At 39.7% G+C, this 24,841-nt stretch overlaps 1 protein-coding gene across 1 annotated transcript in view; it reads left to right on the top strand.

The window, feature by feature from the left end:
- Nucleotides 1-24,841, top strand: part of LOC103781747 (teneurin-3-like) — a 97,970-nt gene that overhangs the window by 61,041 nt on the left and 12,088 nt on the right. The window contains 6 exon segments of the mRNA XM_008949468.1: nt 906-1,138; nt 1,695-1,849; nt 2,697-3,571; nt 19,859-20,034; nt 20,738-20,973; nt 24,786-24,841. The exon segment at nt 24,786-24,841 is cut by the window's right edge and continues 34 nt beyond it. Of these exon segments, the coding sequence (XP_008947716.1) occupies nt 906-1,138; nt 1,695-1,849; nt 2,697-3,571; nt 19,859-20,034; nt 20,738-20,973; nt 24,786-24,841 (1,731 nt within the window).

Raw genomic sequence — 24,841 nt, 5'->3', positions numbered from 1 at the left:
AGGTCAGGAATCCCAACTGCAGTGGGTTAAGTTTCTACATCACAATATATCAAACCAAAAGGTACTCCCAGAGCTGGTTCTTTCACCAGCAGGGGAGAAACAGCAATAATTCTCAATTATGTGGCACCAGTAGAGAGGCAAAATGTACGTTCCTGGGAAAATGGTTAGCAATATATATTTTCTCTGCAGTAAAGACTGTGTTGGCATAGTTAGCGAGTTTGTGCCAATGTGTACAATTATTTGAAATATGACTCTGAGTTAAGAAGAATGAAAAAGTTCCACTTGGTGCTCTGGTGGAAAAGATGGCATTTCCTAATGCGTTAAATCATGCGTATCACATCTTTTGAAAGCAGGGAATTAAACAAATACTTATGAAGGATGTCTTATCATCTCTTGCCTCTGAACTAATAATACAAAGTATGCCTTATCTGTTTATTAATTATATAAAACACGCATCCCAGCAACCTTATGTAAATTATAATAAAACAGATAGGATAATAACAGCAACAAAGTAAGTGAGGGCTGGGGTACTGCTGCAAAGTTTGGAACTGGATCAAGGTTCCCAGAAGACCTGGGAGTATTTAGACTCCTGCATTTTGATTTGACTGAATGCAGAGACAGATGCTGTCTCTACAGAGCGTGGAACAGGCCTGTGAGCATCACAGAGAAAACGGATCTTCTGTCCCAAAAGGATGAGTACTCTAGATTGGACTGCCTGTGACACAGGCAAGAAATGTGAACCGAAAAAGGGTTTGGGACCATGACTTGTGCTACCTGTGCCTAGACCTTCACCGTTGGTTTTAACTATTTATGTATTACTGCATACAAACTGAAGCCTTTTCTTTTTGCTCCAGTGTTAGGTGCAATTAACTACAACATATGCAATGCATGATTCCATTTTACAGCAACAACCCAGCTCACCGATACTACCTCGCAACCGACCCTGTGACGGGAGATTTGTACGTTTCCGACACAAACACGCGCAGGATTTATCGGCCCAAGTCTCTCACGGGTGCGAAAGACCTGACCAAAAATGCTGAGGTAATAGGAGGAACAGGGGAGCAGTGCCTACCGTTTGATGAGGCAAGGTGTGGTGATGGAGGCAAGGCGGTGGAGGCAACTCTCATGAGCCCAAAAGGTAAAAAGAGTTACCCCTCCAAAATTTTCAAAATAATACAAAAGTTCAGAGCTGAGAGCATGATCGTGTTTAATTACTGAACACAGCAGCTGGCTCAAAAATGGGGTTTTGAGTAATATTTTTTGCAACTGGGAAGACCTTTGAGGAGGAGAGCCACAGGGAATCCAGGCTGATTTTTTAGGAAATATTTGGCTTGCATAGTTACTGAGCATTTTTAAATGCTCATGTGGATCATGTGTTTGGCAGGCAGTAGTGAAGATTTAAAATCAGTGTTAGTTCTGATCCCATTTATTCCTTGTGGCAGGTAAACTTAACAGCTAGGCCCTTCTCGACATGTATGCACAAATGAACAGCAGATGCAATTGCTAGTAGTTATTTCATACTGAGTATTGGTTTATTATGCAAAATATGTTTACAAGCTGTTTTACTAGCTACTGCATAAGACCGTATTTTCTGCCCTTAATTTTCACTAGATACATACCACTTAATGCCCTTTGTTATGCACAATATATTCACTGCTAGTACAAAAACCTGATTTTTATTCTCTTCACTAAAGGAATAGCAATTGACAAGAACGGGTTAATATACTTTGTTGATGGGACTATGATCAGAAAAGTGGATCAGAATGGAATAATATCCACTTTGCTTGGCTCCAATGACCTGACCTCAGCACGACCCCTAACCTGTGATACCAGCATGCACATCAGCCAGGTACTTTTTAGCTGCTGCTAATTTGGGAAGCTGAGCTGGGGCTAGAAATGCCAATGCAGCTTAGTTGCCCCTTAAAAGAAAACAGGGTGGAGTGTGGAATGGATATTTAACAGCACAATTTGGGGAGAAAGAAATCCGTTTCAAGGACATGAATCACAGTGTATTCTCTTAGCTATAAATGCTGCTGTATTCAATTTTTCTGCCCATAAAGTTCAGTTCAGTTTAGAACAGCAAAACTATCAGCTGGAAACATTAAGTCTGGTAGTAAATTCTGGGAAAATGGCAGATCTGTTAGAACTCCCTTGGCATATTGATGTTTTCTGAATCGCTAACCTCCTTACCCTACTACTGTGAATATATCCAAAACCCCATATTTTTCTATTAGTCTAAAGAAAATTGTGTAGGTAAGAAGGGACATCACTAGTGGTACGTTTTAAAATGGAGTGCAATACAGTGTCTCATAATGGGGAAGGTGCTAAGTTATTTTTGCTATTACAAGAATAAAAAAATGAATACTGTCCTCAAAGTCTGTATTTAGACTCTGGTATCTGTCTGTTTATACATTTGTGATATGGAAAAGTATAGCATTTATTGGTGGGGAAGTTCAGCCTGTAGTATAGCTCCAAAGCAACTAGTTTTTTTTCAGTGAAACAGATGTCTGAACATTGTTCCCCTTGCCTCCCTGCAAAGCTTTAGCCTGCTGTGTACGTTTTCATCCCAGTCCTTTTGTCATGATTGCTTACAGCGGGTAAAAAATATCCTTACAGCCGTGTCTCAGACCCAAGGTGAGCGAAGGAATTCAATCTGCACGGGCTAACTGTTTAACAGAGCGCTTCTCTTTGTGAAGGTGCGCCTGGAGTGGCCTACAGATTTAGCCATCAACCCGATGGATAACTCCATTTACGTCTTGGATAACAACGTCGTGCTGCAGATCACGGAGAACCGGCAGGTGCGCATTGCCGCGGGGAGGCCGATGCACTGCCAGGTGCCCGGGGTGGAGTACGCCGTGGGGAAGCACGCCGTGCAGACCACGCTGGAGTCCGCCGCCGCCATCGCCCTCTCCTACAGCGGCGTGCTGTACATCACAGAAACGGACGAGAAGAAGATCAATAGGATCAGGCAGGTCACAACCGATGGAGAGATCTCGCTGGTCGCTGGAATACCCTCAGAGTGTGATTGCAAAAACGATGTCAACTGTGACTGTTACCAGAGTGGAGATGGCTATGCTAAAGATGCCAAACTTAACGCCCCTTCCTCCTTGGCTGTGTCTCCGGACGGCACCCTGTATATTGCCGATCTGGGCAATATTAGGATACGGGCTGTGTCAAAGAACAAGCCCCTACTCAATTCAATGAACTTTTATGAGATTGCTTCTCCGACTGACCAAGAGCTTTATATCTTTGATGTCAATGGTACTCACCAGTACACTGTGAGTTTAGTCACGGGAGACTATCTGTACAATTTTAGCTACAGTAACGATAACGATATCACTGCGGTAACAGATAGCAACGGGAATACTCTGCGCATCAGACGGGATCCCAACCGCATGCCGGTAAGAGTGGTCTCTCCTGACAACCAAGTCATCTGGTTGACGATAGGCACTAATGGATGTTTGAAAAGCATGACTGCGCAAGGGCAGGAGCTTGTCTTATTTACCTACCATGGCAACAGTGGACTTCTGGCGACGAAAAGCGATGAGACGGGATGGACCACTTTTTTTGAGTAAGTACATGAAATGAAGTCAGATGCCTTGTCGTTTTCTTGAGTTTTGCAGTACCATTTGAAATATTCCTGGAGACTGATGGAGTAACTGTGAAGATGACCCTTGATAACAAAAAGCACAGAAGGATACTTTTTGTTTTCCATACTTTCTTCTTCTAATTTCTTCCAAACGTTGTGTCTGAATAATTTTAAATTCATTATTTTGAATTTCAGTTTTATATTTCAAAATAATAGTGAGACAACATTTCACTCTTGTCAAGAAAGCTGTAACTCAGACAACCACAATTTTGTAAATTTGCATCAAAAACTAGATTTTCATCCCATTTGCTCGTTAGATTGACGTCGTTCTGCAGCAAGTACTGACAAGAGATTTGCCTTCAGTGCTCAATATTTTTGCTTTCTCTTTTTTGAAGTAAAAGCATGTCTGCATGGTCCTTTACCCAGAAAAAAAAAAACCCAAACCTGTGTGGGTATTTTTTGTAAGTTCTAAAAGGTTGTATTTCACTGAGTGGTGAGTATTCAGCAAGGATGTCCTGGATGAACAGCAGGGTTTCACACAGGTGGAAGCCGGGCAGAGGAACCTAGGAAATGAAATGGGGGCTGAGGAGGGAGGGGGAATGTCATTCCTGTATGAATAAACTGAAAATACAGAGACCACCAGCAACGTCTGGTGTACAGGTGCAAGCACAAGAGCAAGAGGTATTAGTGGAACAGTAGGACTTGTAATTTTTCCAGCCTCAGAAAAATCTTTTCAGTGAATTGCTTTACCGTGTGTTACAGTCATTAAGTCATCAATGCCTGTTCATAACAGCTAGATTAGGGAAACGTTTTACAGAATCCTCAATTATATTGACTAAAAAAGGTCGTGACGATTTATAGTTAAACTAGTAAATCCTGAGAGACCATGTACAGGTTTTACAGGCAACTCCACCCCCAAAATGAGCTGAACTACAAACAGATATGCCAAACCAAATGTAACAAAAATGCAGCTTAAAACACAATTTGTTTCAAAAAAGGTCAATGTAGAATTAACACGGATTTTGTCTACTCGTCTCTGTCAAGCAGAAAAATATTTTTAAATCACATGAAAGACATGCTACGGTTGGGTAAAAATGTGTCCATGAAAGAGCAGAGGACATTGAGTTAATATGATAAGTAAAAGTGTTAGAGGGTCCTCAGCTGAAGTACTCAGGATTACAAAGAGCATCATGAAGTCTCTTTCTGGTTTTTTTTTCTCCCCTCTTCTTTCCTCCTATCTTTATGATGAAATGCAGTAGCAACTGCTGCCAAGGTCAGGGCCTAAAAAAATGCTTTCAATTCAACACACATGATAAAGAAAATAAAGTGCCGGTGTCAGGCAGTGGCAGCAAAGCCAAACATCTGTGTTCTGAGATAACTTCACATTTCTGTCAGCGCACATTTGGCTGAGGCAGTGTGCAGGAGGACTCTGAGCACCTGTATCTACTCTCCAGCCTTTACACATGCCCGTCAGAGGCATGAGAGCAGCAGGTGCTGCTTCACTGCATGTTGTGTCCTGAAGTGGAGACAGGGCTGGAAATGCCAACCCCTCACAAAGACAGCAGGTGGAATGGTGCTGCTGCCAGTTTTAAGGTATTCTTACAGTAATCTGTAACTTGGCAGGGCTTTGGTAGCGGGCACGGTCCCAAAGCATTAGCGCACATCTGTAATATTTAATTGCGCCTTGGTGCATCCGCTGCGTATCTTTTTAGGTCCTGCCAAGAGGACACAGAAGCGCAGCGAGGATACACGGAGGAAGAGAAACTGTTTGGTCAGGAGGGCACGTGTTCTCCTTCTCCTCCCCTGTAATGCTGAGAGACCGAAGCACAGCTTTGAGTGGGCTGGGAGTAGTCATCTGTTTCCCCAGAGAGGAAATTCGTTGTTTAACCGTGCCACGCGCAACCACTTGTTTCCAGCAGGCGAGTTGGGTGAGGCAGTCGATCTGGGGGATAGTGAAGTCCCTTACTGAACTTAAGGCATCTGCTGGGTACAGCAGGCACTTTAAATCATGCTGGCATTCATACTGGCTAATTGAAGACCTAGAGTTTTAATCAGGGCAGTAATTTCTCACCATGTTGCCTGTAGATTTCGTGTAGCCTGCCTTGGTGTGCTTCAGAAGTAGCTGATGGCTCCTGAATGTATCTTAATGGCATCTGTGTGATCACAAAAAAGGGGATATTTTAGTTGCTGTTAAAGTGGTTGATAGGTCTGTATTTTTCATCATAGGCAGAATTTAGGGTACTGCTTATCATGAAGTATATAGTTATTTACTGAGTCTGTAAATAGCTGTCTTTCACCCCTGATCTGCTCTCACGCAGACTTTCTGGTCTGAGATAGGTTATGTCCAGCTGGCTTATGGAGAACCCGAAGGGCAGGCTGTTCCCCTCTGTAACTGTTAGTATTATTTTCAAGCTGCTGTTTATGCTCTTCCTGAACAATTACCTCCAACCAATGTCTCCTTAGAATTCCCCAGCTGAAATAATTACAGAGAAAGCTAGACAGTTTCACTCACCCTGAATTTGCAACTGTATGAGGCTTTTTGTGGAAGCGAAGATACTGATCTCCCTGTAGCCATGGTGAAGCAGTAATCTGCTTAATTGCAACAAGGAAGATTCAGATTAGATATTTGGAAAAACTTCACGGTGAAGATTTTGGAGCCCTGGAGCAGAGAGACGACAACAGTGACCCCTTGTCCTTCACAGACTGTCTTTAAGAAGATCAGACATCTTTCAGGACTAATGTGGGAAGAGCAGATCATGCCTTGGGGTAGGGGTTGGACCACATGACCTCTCAAGGCCTCTTCCAGTCAGGGTTTCTATGATGCTCTGTACAAGTTAATATCAAAAATTAAAAATTGCACCGATCATGTAAAGCTACAGGGAGTAAGTGGGGGGCAAAAAAAAAAAAGAAAAAGCATGTTATTTTTCTTGCCAAAACAGCATTCTTAAAACCATCCATCGGGCTTCAGAGCGGCTTGCTTCTTTTTAACATAAAATCCCTGTGCACCAAATTTGTGTCTGTGTATTTCCCTTTTGAAGAAAAAGTAGATATAAACACAATTGTTTTGTCAGGGTTTATTCTAGGATCAGCAAGCATTATTGTGACGTTGCTTTTCAGTGCTGATGATTCATAACATTAAATCTGACTCGGCTGGGTTTCCAGAGGCTTCTGCTACTGTTGCCAAAATAGATGGACACCATGTGTATCGTGTGAGGGCTTGTGTGGGGCTGACATGGTATACACGTGTGTATCTCTCCCCCAGCTTTTACAAATTCACATTTGTAGGTAGCATGGGATAAAAAAAAAAAAAATCAGCTGAAGAGTTTTCTGTTGAGAAAATAAAGACTTGTTACAATGGAAAGGTTCCCCTCAAACCAGGAAAGGAATTAGAAATTAGGAGAAGGAATCATTCTGACTTCCTTTTTCTATTTTAGTAATTCAGTTTCATTGCTGCATATATTTTCATATTGGAGCTTATTTATGTATCTTATTTATTCTGTTTTATCATTCACATTCCCCAAATATTTTGGGCAGGGGATAGAATTTGTATTCCATGATGAAATTAGACTTTCTTTCCACTCAGAGTTGAAACCTTCCGACTGTTAGAATGTCCAATGGACTAAAAATGCATTTTTTCAACTAGTTCTGAGTGTGGCTGCGCTATCTCACCCTTTGTCACACATCTGTTTAAATGGCAGAAGTTACATCAGAGTAAAAATATTGCCGTTTTAGTAAAAAAAAAAAAAAAAAGACCAGTCTTTGGAGCCAATTCAGTTATAGCTTCATTAACTATTCTCTTGTGCAAATCTGTTTGTGTAACCTATTCTCTTGTGCAAATCTGTTTGTGTAACTGGAGTGTGGATCCAAAGAACTTTGATCATTTCAGCTGAGTTCTCAGTCATTTGAGAGCAGATTTATGAAAATGATTTTTTTTTCTTTTTTAGAACAACTTTTCAGTGAAAAGAGGAAATCTTTGAAAAAATTGGCAATCGCTGCTCTGGCACATACTAAAGCATTTGGACTTGTTTCTTTTCATGGCGTTTTTCCACAGTCTAAATCACATTAATATCAGATCCAAAAGAAGCTTACTTTTTTATTTCATTTAGTCTGAATGCTAATTAATCTAGGGTTTATTTTATTTAGTCTCCGTTTTGTCTGAAGAACGGAAGGACTGACATACAGGAAACATTTTTTACAGTCTTTGTGGTTTTTATAGTGAAACTTCTAAGTACTAACTTGAATTATTTAGGATATCATATGATCTCTTTTCTGTATGTTTATGGACTTTGATTTTTTAAATATCTTTGCGGCAAAGTGGATTTCTGAATTCCTGTTTTGTTAAGGGTTATAGTCTGCTGATCAAAGCTGACACTTTATATTTCAAGAATATGTATTTTTGTAAAGTACTGTTACTAAAATTTTCAGTAACTGTTATCTACGGTCTAAAAACTTGTAGAATAAGAATTAGCAGAGCATTTACAAAAAGGATTGAAAGCTCACACACACTAAAAAAATAACAGGGCCATATGAAACTAAAAGTCCTTTAGATTAGATTTGATAATGGAATTATAATATTAAACAAGGTATAAGAGTAATCAGCCTAATCAAATTCTGTTGCTATAAAATTGTGAGTTACCTGAGCTGGAAGCTATTAACTATAACTGCATATTAACTATAACTACATATTATGTAAGCATAATATGAACATTTAAACAGATAAATCTTCAAAGTTAAACTAATTATATGCATATTAGCATTTTGTACGTGACAATTCCTAGCTAGCCTATATGACATTATTTGTGTTCAGCAGTTTCATTCTGCTTTCACATACAGACAGCTAAGTCGAGTGCATAGAAGGAGCATTTCCTCTGGACTTAAGTTTTTGAAGTATCAGAAGTGAACTCCTAAAAAGCTTTGAAGTGCCCCTGTGCAATTGCTCAGTCATGTAGGAGGTCAGACCTGCCCCCAGCCTCTAACCCCAAGTCTCCATCAAAGCCCTGGCATGCCAGCAGTTTCCAGTCAGGCTTTAAATTCAGCTGAAAATGGTTAAAAAGCTGACTATTAATTGAAGGTTCGACTATATGCAAGAGAACAGATTATACCAGAGAAAAAAATTATTGGTCATAATACTTAATCTGAACAGAAGCGTAAGGCAGCCCTCTGAAAAGGTCCCAAACACCTTGCTGTGAGTCCCACTTCCTCTGAATCATCTCACTATCTCGAGTCACTACCCAGGAGCTGCTGGAAGCTGAGCATGCACTTGAGGGTTTGTCACAACTTCACTGCTCTCACTCAGATTGCTCCATGACTACTTTTTGTAACTTAGCTGGGACATTACAGGGAAGTCCTTTGGTTGAATCACTGGCCTGCTGCTCTGCCAGCCTCCAGCTGCTTTGTGTTCCTCGGGTTACTTGAGGAAGTGGTAGAGGCTGCTCTGCAAGGGAGGATCCCTCCAGGGCAAGCAGACAGTTCTCCTTGTCTGGGAACACCTGCTGAGGTTGGGCTATGCTGCTAAGGTTGCAGTCTATGTGTGGACTGGTGCTCTTGGCACTCAAGTGATCTCTTACAGCTATATAGTCCTTAGACGTGGCTTAGGACAAGTCGTGGTCAGCCCAGTGTCAGGAATCTGGGATCCATCCCTCTGTTGTCCCAGCCCAGGTGCTTCTGCAGGCTCCTCTGTAAAGAGGCAGCTGTTCATCTCACACCTCCCATGGAAGGTGCAGGCTGCATGTGCTCTCCTTTGGCCTCCTCTAATCCCTCTGGTTAAAGTCAGGTACCTTTTCTCCCTTAGCTGTGAATTAATTCCAACAGCCACCGTTTCTTATCTCTCTTCTGCTTTCTCTCCTCATGCATTCCTCTCCTTTTAGGAGCAATATCAACAGGCAGAGATGTGATCCTGGCTAAGATTCCTCCTTGCAAATTTACTGCCTTTCTTCCATGTCTCTTTTTTGCTCTCCAGACCCTGCCCTCCTAAGATGTTTCCTAACCCTCTTACCTTGTATCTTGCTTCTTCCCATGTCTCACATCATTTCTCTAAGGTGTGTTTGGCTTCCCTGCCTTTTCCTTTCCCAGCAGTGCATTTCTTCTCAGTCCCCTCTTGTACATCTTGACAGTTCATCCAGTGTTTCCGCAACCATTTCATGCCCTGAGCTCATTTGTCTTCTCCTTCCCCTCCTCCCTCTCCCGCTCAATTCTTGTCTCCAAGGGAATGCAACAGAAATCAAATAGAGTGACATTAGCAGGCAGAGCCCTTACAAGTTTATTTTGCTCCCACAGTTAAATTAACGAGCTTTCCAGCCATTCTGGAAAGGTGGTGAAATCATGCAGAATGTGAAATCTTTACGATAGTTTATAGACTAGAGAGAATCAGACATAAAAATCTATTTTCTCTTTGTGCTGCGGGGCATCACCCTTTGCATGTTACACTTTTAATAACAATGCATTCAGTGCTGAGGTTTCCTTAAAACTCTGTTTTGCTAAGTATGATACTGCCTCTGGCTTGGACTTGTTTGCCCCACATATCAGGCACATCAGCTGTGACTGTGGGCATTTGGCATCACGGAACAGATGACATTTTGCAGTTTTCCTCTTGTGTAATCTTAGCACGTTGCTTGTGGAGGCTGATTTAGGAATACTGAGATTCGGCTTGTTAAAAGTCTATGGAACTTCTACATGAAAGATTTCTTTCAGATAAAAGGAAGTATTTAATTTTAATCAGATAAAAATTATGTCCTAATGATAGTGTCAGTTCACATGCACTTTCACTGTATATGAAGAGGTTCACAATTCAGTTTCCCTAATTAATATTCCTATACCATTTCCTCTAATATTTGGGGGGGGTTATTTTCCTGTAACATTTGTGTATTTATTTGTATCTCTCACATTTATGTGTCAGTAATATGAATATCTAAAAATGACCAGTCTTCTTTTTTGGTGCAATTTTGGGGCTTTCATTCTAATTTGATTCTATCTTCTCACTAATATCAGAACTTTATACAAAATTGTAGTCTTGATTTTTTTTATCACCTCTAAACAGCATTCTTAGAACATACTTGGTATCATAGTGCTTTTTAGATATTTTTATCCTTTTATCATTGACAACCTTCTGTACCTTCTGCTTTTACTGCTGCTGTTTCTCACTTCATCAGTGTAAAAAGTAGTGGCTATAAAGTAATTAACTATACTCAAAACAGTTTTGTTCAGATGATGATCATATTCTTGCACTGACTTTTGTGGCATCGTATGAACCCTTAATTGCAAACTGTGACTTACCAGTGCAATGTCTTTAATAGTCCCATGTGACATTTACTCAAGCAACAGAAGTCATATTCTCTTCATTCTTAACCATCTTTGAACTGTCTTTTGGAGAATATTTTTGAGATACCCAGTCCTTGCATAAGTGCCTCTTTATCCACACTGCCTGTCTCAATCCAGCATGTAATACATATATTTATCTCTTAGAGCACATTTCAGGGACTAGCTTATTCTCTGTTAGCCAAGATGTTGTGCATCTCCTCCTTTCAACATGGCACAAATTGAAACTCTCATAGGCATAACCCCCTCTCACCATTTCATGTAGACCTATTGGAGGCAAGGCTGGCCAAAGGGCAAGTAAAGCAATTCCCCCTTATTCAAACAAGCTAAGCATTTCCCCTACCCAAAGAGAACTTGCAGGGAAAAATACCAAGCTGACATGTTCTGTTTGCACATGGCCACAAGCTGAAGAACCATGTACTTTTTACACTTTCCTGTAGATGCATCAATACTACACAAATATGTAACCGTGTTCCATGCCATTTCTGAAAGCAGCTTAGTGCCAGTTGTGCTTGGTGACTGTACTTAACTATGCTTCCTTAGATAAACTGTTAAATACATTTTTCAAAATTTCTAACTTCAACTTCCTTTTGCTAAGAGGTTATGATCTCACAATTTTCTAAACTGGAACTGTATTCAGTTCTACAGGAAGGTTCATAATTATAATAAAACGTTCTGTTATATACTTGAGTCTTGCAAGGCTTGGGCTGACAGTGGAGCACACAAACTAGCTGTTTCAGACTCATCCTGCTTAATAACTAAGCAGCAGTGTTAAAACTAATCCATTAATAGATACCATTAGGTACCAATGTGAAATTTTTTTAGACAACCATACTGTGTCACCTAATTGTCATGATATCAGTAGCAAATCTTGTCTAATAGACATTTACCCATTTCTTCATTCTTGAAAGTTTACTGTTCCTTGTCCTTAGAATTAGACTAAGTAATAAAAGCAGAACTGTGAAACCATTGAATAGGTAATAATATCAGGATAGCAATGCTGAAGACATGTCAACATTCACATCCTATACATATGAGGAAAAAAAAAAGTGCTTTGTTTTCTGTCAAGAAAACCAGCATGTGATGTCTCTGTGATTTTAGAAAGCACTGGAAGTAAGCATATTTCATAAAAAATATAGTGTTGTTCCTTTTGATGACACAAATGCCCTGCATTGTCAATACAGTCAGCTCTGCTCAAGCTCCTGAAAGTATCCATTTAACTTCTGGCTTTATCAGGGACTTAATAATAATAATATTTGTTCAATCATTGGCATGTTAATGTTCTTGTCCCGTGTTAATTTTCTTTGTCAAATAGGAGTCAGGGAGGCTATAGCCAAGCCAGCTTGCTCACCTTCACACTCATGTCATGGAGGAGGACCTCGTGTGCTGAGGATGGAAGGGAAGCTCCAAACTGCACGTGAAAAGGCAGCTCTCTGTTTTCAGTCATGCTGTGTCCGAACACATAGTCCTCATTTTCAAACCTCATCAAGAGATTTGATTTTCCTTGATGTCCCCAGTGAGGCCACGCTGATCAGCTCTTTAGGGAGCTTACAAGGCACATGCAGTTGAAAGTCTTACCTAACTCCCTCCAAAGAGGGGATGGTCTATCACTTCTGAAGCCTGAATTGGTGGCTATGACTCATGCTCCAAAGGAGTAAGGAAGTTGTTCTAAATTAACCATAGAACCTGAATCTAGCTGTATTTGTTTACCATCTTGGTATTCTACTGTCCTAAAAGAAAAAAAAATGCACCCATATTATTTTACTTTCTTTGTGCTAGATTTGCTTTTCAAACATAATGCAGTTTAATAAGTTTGTTGCGTCAACTTTTTGTGTCCCTGTAAAAACACTTTCATAGAGTTTTTACCTTTCGAAATGGGGGAGGGAAGGAAAGAAGAATAATTTGGGGCGCAAAAGCAACATTACATCTTATTCTGTCAACAAAATGTTTGGCCAAACAGACTGGCCTTAGGTCCCTTTTTCACTAAAGGCCTAGGCACTCTGCTCTTGTTAGTGTACGCAGAATTTACAGCAAGGGACAATCTCTCATACAAAGTGTACATACACCAACATTTCTTGTAATTGAAGGGCCATAGTCTGATATTTATATAGGCACACAGTTTATTTGTACAGTAATTGTTGAGCTAAGAAGGTGGGAGAGAGTGACACAGCAACAAACTAGCAGCCTCAGGGAGCCCTGAGATTAAAGACACCACATAGAAAGCCGCTGCCTGGCAGGAGCTGGCTCTGCACACCCCAGCAAAAAGCAGAGTCTGGACCATGTGGACCCCATGGGGCTCAGGGGCAGTGAATTCCCATTAGAGAGAAGCTGAAAAGAAGGGGATAAGTGTTGAGATCTTGTAGATAAAAGCCTGGCTGCTGTAATTTAGTCTCATCTACATAAGGACAAGCACCCTTCAAGTGCCTCTTGAATGGGATGCACTCAGTTGAAAAGCTTCACCCAGCTCTAGGAAACTGCTCTGTCCCCAGAAAACACCTCTCCTTTAAGCCACATTTGTGCAGGTTCTTGTGCATGTGAGGTGCATGTCAGAAACACGATTTATGGAAGAATTCTTGGTTTTGTGAATCTTCACAAGAACGTACACGGCAGGTGCTTACAGCACAGAGAGGGAGGATTGCAACACCGTACAGCAATGAGTGAAAAGTCTGACAGTCTTCTGGCATAAAGAGACCCCAGCGTGATAAATGTATGTATTGTTTCTTTTGCTGCAAAGCCCCGCTCCCCACAAGTACCTGTCTCTGGAAGTCATTTGGGACGAGGCTGTGAAGGAGGTCAATTTTAGTGCAGCACAAGCACTGAACTCATGCTTGTTTGGCTGGTTGTGCAATGAATTGGAAAATGAGCATCGGAAACTTCTCCGTACAGCAGCGAGCGGGCTGTCGTGAGGGAAGGTGTTGATTCGTTTTTTTGAGCTCCCTTTCCAACAGACATGTTTCCTGCAGTGATTTTCGTTTAGAGTGTGCCTGTTGTTTTTGCAGATGAGTTATGGCTGTCAAGAGCGGCCTATTTAGGTGAATTGTTCACATGTCTGGTGTGCTGAATGCCAGTTTACAAAAAAAGACCAAAAACTATCGTTTTAGCATTATGACAAAATAGATGCACAAAAAAAGCCTCAAAAGCTGCAGTTACAACAGGAGAAGGAGAAAAGAGAAATTGTCAATCACTTTCCAACTGAGGAAATATCTTCATTAAACCTAGGCTGAAAAATTTGTCCTGACTACATTGAGAAGATAAAAGACCATTACCTGAATTATTTAGCCAGCTGTGCAAACAGTTGCATAAGACTTTCCCAGATGAAAATGGGATAAAGACCCTTTCCCCATGGAAGGCAGCCATCAGATAACGGAAAAGCAGGCCAGCTGCTCGAATTTAAGCTTGAGTTTTTTGACACTCAGTTGAGCAGGACAGAGAAATTTGGCTGAAACTAATACTTCTAATGCCCTTCCAGCCTCTGTGGTTTTGTGAGTTTGCATTTTCTGCCCATATTCAATTTTAAAAAAAAAAAAAAAAAAAAGAAAAAAAAGTAGATAGATAAACCCCTGTCCAGAACTGGACTTCGGGCTGCAGTTTACTTTAGCTGCTTTCTAGAATCACTCCTGGATATATTTTCTGTAATTCCTATTCATTTACTGTTTTCTCAGAGCTAGGCATAGCAGAAAGGGCAAGAGAGGACAGGAAGAGGGAAAACAAATAGAGCAGGAAGGACAGGGAGAAGAAGGGAAGGAAGCTTTTTTTTTTTTCTCATGCTTAGCAACACTGCCAATAAGAACAAAGCAAAAAATGCTACCCTTCTTAGACAAAAGTCAAATTTTTTTAAAAAAATAAATAAATCCACTTGTAATAATTTAGAAGCATACTGAAATACATCAAATGGTCATTTATGACACATTTGCTTCCTTCTTGTTAAGAAAAACAAAATATTAGCAAGACATATAGCTATCTTATTGTTTATGATTCCACGTTTAAAAAGAAATATATGTTATATCTCAAAAGGAAGTTATAGTTTAATACTTTGGGTTTCCTGATATACTGTGAATTCACAAGCAAGATACTCAACCTTTTAAGATGTTAAGTACACTGTGTGGAAATAAAGGAATATGTGCATACAATATTTCAATGAATATTATTTTTTAAACAACAGGTTATAAATGAGTAGTTATGGATCTATTGAAGTGTGTATTTCAATGAGACTGAAGAAGAAATGTCAAAAAAAAATCATTTGTCCATGCATCTGTAGATTATTTTCACTTTTTTCATCCTTAGCAGGCTCATTAAGTCACTCTTCAGACAAATAAAAAGCAAAAATTGATATCAAAATGAAGAAAGCAACTCAGAAATGGAGTAAAGGGGAAATAAAATAGCAAATTTCATTATGCTGAACTTGAGAGTCTTTTCGTCCCTTTCAACACCCCACATAATGGTGAAAGATGTCAGAATTAGAGCTCCCAGTAAGTTGCTGTGCCCTATTTTAGAACAGTGGAGGACAGGACAGCTCCATATAGGTAATGAAATTGTAATAAAAGTGATGGTATATAAACTATGCAGAGAGAAGCCACCCTATCAAGGTGGCTTCTCTCTGCACTGTAGTTTTCCAGCTGAATTCACTATTTGGGAGGGACTAAAGTTGCAGTACACTACAGAATACAACTGCAAGACCATATTTGCAAACCGATGCTTTTTAACATTAAAGACAACAGCCCTCAATGTAAATGTGAACTTAATGGCCTCAACAAGCTGAAGGAGACATTTCATTGCCAGGTTAGGACAGATTTTTCAGTGTGTGTCAACATGGTGAGTACACACATAAAACAACAGCACACTGCACTTCTGGCAGTCAGCTTTGAACCTTGTGTTCTTGACTGCCAAGAAATAGCACCTTGGTATATAGGTTTAGATAGATAGATAGATAATCAGATAGATAGATAGATAGATAGATAGATTTGTGTTTCAAACACAAATAGTTTGAAACAAGTAGGATAATGTTCCATAAAATTTTTAGGCTCTCTTGATAATAGAGATGCACAGAGGAAATGGCTGATGTGTGTTGAGTGAGAATGTAACAGTGCTTTTCATTTTACTGTCAAAATTATACGTCTATATTATGAAATGCATTCATGCCTCATTTCTCTATTACAGTATCCCAACTAACAGTATAATCTGTAACCCGTCTTTAAAGAAATACATAATATACGTTTACGCTTTGTGTCTTGTTATAAGAAATGTGCAGAAACTGGTGTGCCTTGATCTTCAACCTGACATGTTTACAATAGCAAAAAAAAGAAAAAAAACAAAATTTATTCTGTTACAGAATGTGCTGCAAGAGGTCTGTGATAAAACAGTATCAGACACAACTTAGCAATTGGCTTTAGCAGGCACCTTTACTACACACTTCATTTCTACAGCTCCCTATTTTATGCTGAAGGAACTTCTGATATAAAACATTAATAATGCTCTGCAAGTTGGAGTTGAGCTACATGTGCTCCAAACTAAGATAAAATGCACATGAGAAACAAGTCAGAAATAAAGTAGGGCATTTCCATGTGTGACAAGGCTTACCAGGAAGCTATCACTGCAAAGTGAAGTGTCCTACATAGACTGGAACAGAAAATGGTCTGGGAAGGAATGTAATTAAAACTAAAGGAGATGAACAATGGAAGAGAGACTTCCAGCAGGTGAGGAGCAAAAGGTCAAGAATCTAGGAAGCTGATAATCATTATCTCTGAGAAATTCTGACTGAAGAAGGGGAAAACTATCTGGTAGTGGCAGGTCATCCTAAAGAAGAAAAAGAATTTGATCTAAGGGGAACTTCAGCTAGCACTGGTGGCAGCTGCCCCTGCTGTTGTCTTCTGTAGTTATTGACCAAATATGAAGATAGTTACATTAATCCGAATGAAGATGAATTGATGGGATTAATGCACATGAGGTCACACCCAGTGAGCGAGCTTCCAGTTTAGATCTTGAAAAGTTTACGTGTGTGACTTGTCTCGAGGAATTGAAGAGGTTGGTTGGATGGCTTTGCTGTGGAGCCTGGCACAGGAGAAAGATCAGAGGGCTCCACATTAACACACGTGCCTGAGCTTGTGTTTGGATGAAAAGATCAAAGAGGCTGTGAGACGCCAAACATAGGCACTCACCCTCTAGACTTTAGATCTCACTCCTTTTAGGGCAATTTCAATATTAGAACACTAGGCAGATAAAAGAAATCTCTCAGTCTAAAACTGACAATCTTGGATGAATAAATTCACCTTGGCAGCAGAATGCAAGGATATTTGGATGTAATAAGAAAAATGGCAGAGGAATGCCCAGAGGTGTGAGTGATGTTGCTATGCTGAGCATTGATAAGGCTTTCATTGTGGGCAAAAAGATATTGTGTATGAAGTAAGTTTAGTATTCGATGTGCTGTGAACAAAACGAAGGGGACACATTACAATCCATCAAAAAACTGAGTAAATTGTAGAAAGACCTATTTCCCTTCTTTCTTTTTGTTCCTGGCTATAAAAGTATGAGAAATACTATCCCTACCTTTCATGTCTCGGTCCCATTTTCTTCTTGTACTAGGATGCCTGAACCAAGCAATCATGGCTTTTAAGATTCTTTCAGCTTTAAAGACATATTCTTAAGAATATGAATGCGTAGCATGATTTTTTGCTGATCTTTGAACTCTCCTCCACTGTAATAACATTAACTGCTTATCTCAGGCTGTTGATGTGCTTTCATGTATTTGTTAAAGAAGAGGCCAGTTCAGGAACTACAGGCACAGAGTCAGAAAACAATAATGTGGAAGCAAGAATGCATAAAACGAGAGTAGGGACGTTGAAGCCACACACTGTACTGAATACTACTGCTGGGTAGCATTTTGCAACTCAAGTGGTATATTCAGGAATAGTATAATTAATTTTTCACAAATATTGTGATTCAAAGGATGAAAAGTTTATCTTATGGGGAAATCTTACTTTCTGGAACTTCAGTAAGCATTGGTTGAAGTAAAGACCAGTATTTCGCTACTGGAATCAATTGATGCAAATAACTCCCAACAAAATAATTTGATACCATTTTCAAACGTAAAGCGGAAAATAGAAAAGGACACTAATTGGACAATATACGTTCCCCTAGGAGCTGAAAAGTGAAGTTGTGCATGAAAATAAAATGAGTTTGTGGAACTAAGGAATGAGACTGAAGGTCATGAATAGGCTAGCAGTCACATTCAGGCACAAGGAACATTGGTATGTTTGTTTCGGTCCCCAGCATAAATGCAGTATCTCGGCTTGCCAAGTCCAGTATCTGAAAAAGAACCAAAATTAGGGCTAGAAATGCACTGGAAGAAACTCCATTGTCTTGAAAAGTACTTAGCTTCAAAAAATGTTTCCCCACTTGATTTCCCTGGCTTGCGGTATGGTTTCTGATTTTTAAACATTCTTTTCTTTTTCCTGTTGCTAAGTGAAAGTCTTACATAAACAAAGGAAATCAACTGTGTTAAAAGGATGGAAATGACTGTATGCAAAAGCTGTCAAATCTACAGAGTAAGCAAACTGGAAAAAAACATTTCTTAACCTAATCCTTTCAGTTATAGCAATGCTGTGCAGTACTTGCACTATTCAGAAAAAGTTAGTGTGTTGTGGGTTAAAACTATTTCAAATTAATTCTCTCAATTTAAGAAAGAGTTTCTGAAGCTTCAGTGATATGCTTGGGGCCTTTGGGTAGTTTTGGGTTTTTTTTTACTTTTGCGTTTCTTTCCCAGAAGGAGCAATTTAGATGATAATTGTAAGCATGCAATGTCTAGTGCACTGTGAGGACCTGCAGGGTCACATTCTAGTTATTTTAAAGGGCTACAGCTTTCTTCAGCTTCCCACTGCAGTCATGGGAGAGGGATGGAAACCCCTGAGAGCAAACAGGTCATACGCAGGCCTGGAATCACCCTTTTGATCCTTGTTTCTCTCCATTGCAGGTACAGGCAAGCTGTATTTCTAAACAAAGAGCTTCAGCTGAACACCTAGGCTGACAAATCCAGGCTGTAGTTCTGGGAAGAGCTAATTTTAAAGGCAGTTTTATGACCTGAGGATCACGTAATGCTTTACCTCTCTGTACTGTGACCACAGTGGAGGTCTGGGTGTGAGCATGGTCTTGGGTCTTGTACCAGTGGAGTATACTCAACACAGCATAGGAAATTATATGGATTAGATGTCACAGGTCTACTTCAATTGCAGAAATTGTACCTACCTATTCATATGAAATGTATATATATATAGCTGTTGTATTAAAGAAGTGTCAGCAGAGCCAGAAAAAAAAAAAACATCTCCAGCCTGGCTTACGCCACAGTTCTCAAACTATGATCCACAGGCAGTTAACAAGTTATGTATGCTAGCTGTCCTGACTTCCAGCTACAAGCAGCTTAAGTAGATTAAATATTACCCCAGATTCTTTCTCTTAATAATACAAGGGATGTTAAGCACTCAGGAACAGGAGAGCAGGTGGTCTGCATAATCATTGAATAGAAAAGGTGCAGGAGACTCTTATTAAGATACCCCTTTTTATGAAAATTTTTGAGGATTCCTACAGTAGCAGCAAAATCTAGTCCATTAATAGGGGGTGAGTACAGAATGCTACAGAATTGAGCACCAATAAATATGCTTCCTTTGAAATGGTGAATTAGATGTGCAGCAGGATCTGGTCACACTTCAAAGAATAATATGTAGAGCTGAAGATCCATCTGTTTGCTCTTCCTATCACCATTGAGGCCCCTGTATGTTAAGCAGTCTTTTGACTAGTTCAAAGCACGTTTGAAGCCTTTGCTGTGCCTATCCTATGCATAAGAAAGCAAACGTGCCTTAACAATATGACAATATGAGTAGGTGGTATTTCTGTTCATTTTACTTGTGAATGAAAACAATTTGTTCCTGCTATGTATCATTTCTGGATTTTATTTTTTTTTTTTAGCTACGATAGCGAGGGCCGTCTCACAAATGTTACCTTCCCAACTGGAGTTGTCACTAATCTTCATGGGGAAATGGAAAGGGCCATTACAGTGGACATCGAGTCATCCAGTAGAGAGGAGGACGTCAGCATCACTTCTAACTTATCATCAATTGATTCTTTCTATACCATGGTTCAAGGTACTGTAAACAACAGATTTCTCAGCAGATACTGACCTAAAAACTGTTTTGTTATGTTACAAGCACCTCCAGTTGGATGCACGAGAGGGAAATTTTAGAGGCATACTGTTTGGAGGAAGGGGTGAACGTACAAAGTTTCATACATATATAGACAGAAGTGCTCAGGGAAAGAAGAAGTTGCAGTGTAGAATTAAATAGGTTTTCTAATCAAATATCTTTTGTAAATAGCTAAGGGAAGTAATCAGAATGCCTACTTCATGTTAAAAAGGATTCTTGGAAAGGGGAGAGAAATGGATTGAAAGGGAAATGGGTGCAGAAATAGCATTGTGAGATTTTAGCTTTACAATAGCATGTGACATCACAGCAGCCACATCCTTGAAAAGGTCTGTAGTCATCGTATGCTTAGGCCTTGGCCAAAAATGCCTAATGGAAGAGCAGAAAATATGTTTTGTGCCAGTCCAAATAATATACTGTAAGGGTGGGGCTTTCTTAAGTGTTTAAGTGACTTTGATGATAGTTCCCAAAGGCATTTGTGCTCTCATGTGATATAGATACTCTTAGCAATCTCACCCTGGCTGCTAATCACCATTGGGTTAGTTGTGTGAAGTCAAGATGTTACACACATATTGCATAAAGTGTGCAGGACAAAGGCAGACTTTTAACCCCTGTAGGTAACCTGTGCTTCTCCTTTTTACCTTTTCAGATCAGTTAAGAAATAGCTACCAGATTGGTTATGATGGCTCGCTGAGAATCCTGTACGCCAGCGGCCTGGACTCGCACTACCAGACGGAGCCGCACGTGTTGGCTGGCACCGCCAACCCAACAGTGGCCAAGAGGAACATGACCCTCCCAGGGGAGAACGGGCAGAACCTGGTGGAATGGCGGTTCCGGAAGGAGCAAGCCCAGGGAAAAGTCAACGTGTTCGGCCGAAAGCTTCGGGTAAGTGCACAACCACGTGTGGTATCTACTGGGTTCTTGTTAAGTGAGCGGGAACGTAAACAGATTCCTGTAGGTATTGCCATCCAGCAACCACAGAGGATTTACTGTAGACAAGCTTACTGTAGAGCTGGAAGTACTTGCTTTTATTACTTCATTTATTGGCTGTTTTTCCTTATTAATTGCTCTTTTCTGTAGGCTTTAAACTGTTGGGTTTAGCCTGGAATGTATTGTAATGAATCAGGTTAAAGGAATAATTTTCTGCTTTCCTTCACTGTTTTTCATTTTGGTACTGAATTCACACACCTGAATTTGAGTCTTGTTTTAAATTACCGTAAGTTGGCAGAGTCCTAGGACTTTCCTCTTCATTTTAAATAAAAATTGTACTGATACTTTTTTATGGTAGAGAGGGTTTAACTGTGTGTGCATGTGTACAGCATATTCCTCTAACATATGTCTTTACCATTTTGTTGGTATTTCTTCTTCCTGTATAGTAAGTGAAACTATGATTTATGACAACCATTTGGTAAAGACAACACAGATTAAGCATTTAACTGGGTTGCCAGGAGACCATTTTGAGACCACATCAGAGGTCTGACTTACTATTAGAACTGAGCTCAGTTCTTTAACATAAGGCCTAGGCAGTCTATCAAATGAAGGTAAGTAATTTCAGACCACTAAATTTCTAAGAGGTAACATCCTGTTTTACATCTTAAAACATTTTATGTGTTCCTTTGGGACAAGAAAGCAGGGAATGTTGTCATGCACCTGATATTCCTCTCTTCCACTTGCTCTGCAAGGAAAATGGATTTTTTCCAAGAAGGAAGAATGTGTATGCACAGTAGCTGCTGCTTAAGAACAACATGCTTGTACCTAGCTATGCACCTGTCTTACCTGTGGTAGCATAGATAAGGGCACTCACAGGAAGAGTTTCCTCCTCCTCAGACCTGACATTCTCCAAGCTCTGCAGGTGCCCACAGTTTTTACATTACCACTTGAACTCCTCTGTGAGGCACAGCAATGTACTCCTAATGGGGGAATCACAGTCAGATGTCATGCTTTTCATTGGAAAGGAAAAGAGGAGTTAAAGCAGAGCAGGATAGATGGGCACCTAAATTACTGAAACATAGCAGGACAGTAGGTAGGGACTGTTAAAAGACTCAGTTTTGTGTCATTAAGTGTTTCTTCACTGAAAATTTCCTGAATTACTATTTTTATCATAATGAAACTGGAGGTTTCAAATATCTTAGGAGTGTGACTCTTAGACACAATAGAAGTGTTCAAGTTTTGCTGTAAAAGCATTTTGGCAGCAGAGCTGTTATTAAGAAGTGCTTCAGTTGAAGGCAGTACTCTAGCTGACATATGTTATTCCAGCCCTATACTGCCCAATGAGAGAAGCTACACCACCAAAACTCATTGTGATTATAACTGCCATCTGTCTTAAGGGACTATGCAAGCACAGCCAAGATTTCACCAAAAGCTCACGCCGCTGAATGCAGGAGCTCTTGTCAGCAGAACCTGGAGGCGTGAATCTGGCAGGAGAAGAGGCACTTCCTTTCTTTCCCCTCATATCCTGCCCTTACACAGCCCAGACAGGTGGAAAGTGAGAAGGCAAGGGATGTTCTTATCCCATTTAGCAGATAAGGCAGTCAGACAGCCAGATTAAGTACTTTGCTGCAATTTACACCGGAAGGATGTGCTTAGCCAAGAAATTAAGCACAATTGCTTGGACATCTGCCTTAATCATAAAACCCCCTTCCTTCTCTGCCAATTCAGAAATCAGAAGTGCCCTTTCTCCCTTCAGTATCTAAACCCAAGAGATAGAAAAGAAATTTAATAAAAGTCATAATGAAATGTAAAATAAGGAAGGGAAGATGGAGAGAAAGGGAGGGAAAAAATCTGAGAAGCAAAAACAGGCAGGGAGATGTCTCAAAGAGATGAATGTAGGCATGTGTGGGAGAGGCTGAGAAACAAAAGCCAGAGATAAACAAGATTTAAGAGTGAATGTAGACAAATCAGTAAATATTAGATGTTGGAAAATTTAAAAAAAAACTACCTGAAAACAAAGAAGTCCAAAAAAAAATACAAAAAGGAAGTGAATGGGAATGCTTCACAGTTAAGTTTAACCTACTTCTAGAATGAGTCTTCTAGTGTCAATTTTTCAAAGTATATGTAAATAAATAACATTTTAGACTTTGTGTATCTTACTTAGAAGACTTCCATGAAAACATAATCTTTGTTCTTAAAGTGATAGTGCAGGTTATCCTCATGCTAGTGATTTCTTATTAAAACAGAGAAAGGTAATGTAGATAGGTAGACACATGGACAGATATAAACAAACCTGAGCATTTGTAGGATATTTTTTCATATTTGCCTATGACCCATCACCACCACTTCAGTATGTTTTATGCCAATAATAAATCTAATTTATATTGATCTTGTAGAAGCTCATCAGCCTCAGGGTGCAAGTACCAACATCCACAATATATGGATTTTTGAACATGCAGCCCTGAAAAATGCAAAAATCCTCCAGGCATTTCTTTGGTCAGGATATCTCTTCTCTTGTTCTTTTCTGAATGTTACTTAGCCATCTTTCTTCATCTCTTTGTAATGTATGCATCAACTACTTGAAAAGGAATTTTTAAAAATTTCTTAATACACACAGTTGTATGTCTGTTTGTTCCCTGCTTCCTGTATGTTAGCAAAATAAAGTGTGGAAAAATTCTAGTTATCAGTTTCACCCCCACTTGGAATAAATTTAAAAGACACAGCAGATACAGAAATGGTTTACGGATAAACAAAGAAATCCTAGGGGCCTGAGAACACTAAAAAACAGTTCAGTGCAGAGGGGACACAGAAATACAAAGCTAACAATGCAGGAAAGAAAACCAGATGCTTTTCCTTTGATGCATACAAAAACGAGAGCTGATTCAATGAAACTGAAAGTTAGAGGGTTTAGGACACTGGGGGAGGAGGGGGAATGTCAATATAGAAGTGTTATACAGCCATCACTATCCACCACTGTAGTTTACATATATAACGAATACCATTTTCAACAGAAATTATTATAAGGCTAAGGCTTTGATTTCAGATCAAAATAAACCTCAAAGCATTTATAACTGATTCTCAGTGTTTCAGTAGACTTCTGGTCATTTATGGCTTTAAGCGATCAGTTAACTAGGCAAAAAACATAATCCTCTAGTAGGTCTATCAGCCTCATAAATAGGTTGCAGCAGTGGATGGCATACGAAGTGAAACTTCCATTTGATCTAGAAGTGGAATGCCTGTGTTCTAAAAACTGTTTAATCTTAATTTGAAGATTTAGCATGCTTTTGAAGATCTTAATTTGGTCTTAACTGTTTTGAAAACAACTTGCTGTGGAGGATTAGGATTCAATTCTTTCTCAGTGTGGTTGTTACGAACTGGACAAGTAGTTGCTGGGAATATGTTCTGACAATAATTTGCTAGATATACTTTGGACTGCCTACAAAAGAAGTCATTTGTTCACTGAAATGACCCCGTTTATTACAGATGTCTTCAGTGCACATCTTTCAGTATTTTCCTAACAGTCCACTAAGCATCAAGAAAGAACACGTTGCAGCAGATTGTGGGCCGTCTCTTCACATAATGAGACCTTCTAAAGTGGATGCTAATATAATGCCTTACATTTATGCAAGAAGTTGCTAAAATAATTTACGCACACAGCAAATGAATCGCTGTGAATGGTATTTAAAGACTAGCTAGCTTTGTGGAACTAATAAGTGGCTAGGGTCTGAACACATGATTTACTGCGTCATTTTGTTTGCTTTAAAAAGGTTAATGGCAGAAACCTCCTTTCAGTTGACTTTGATCGAACCACAAAGACAGAAAA

This window comes from Merops nubicus, unplaced genomic scaffold (genome assembly GCF_000691845.1).
Source record: "Merops nubicus isolate BGI_N331 unplaced genomic scaffold, ASM69184v1 scaffold12541, whole genome shotgun sequence".
Taxonomy (NCBI): domain Eukaryota; kingdom Metazoa; phylum Chordata; class Aves; order Coraciiformes; family Meropidae; genus Merops; species Merops nubicus.
The sequence above is the reverse complement of the archived record's forward strand: the minus strand, read 5'-3'. Positions and strand labels throughout refer to the sequence as shown.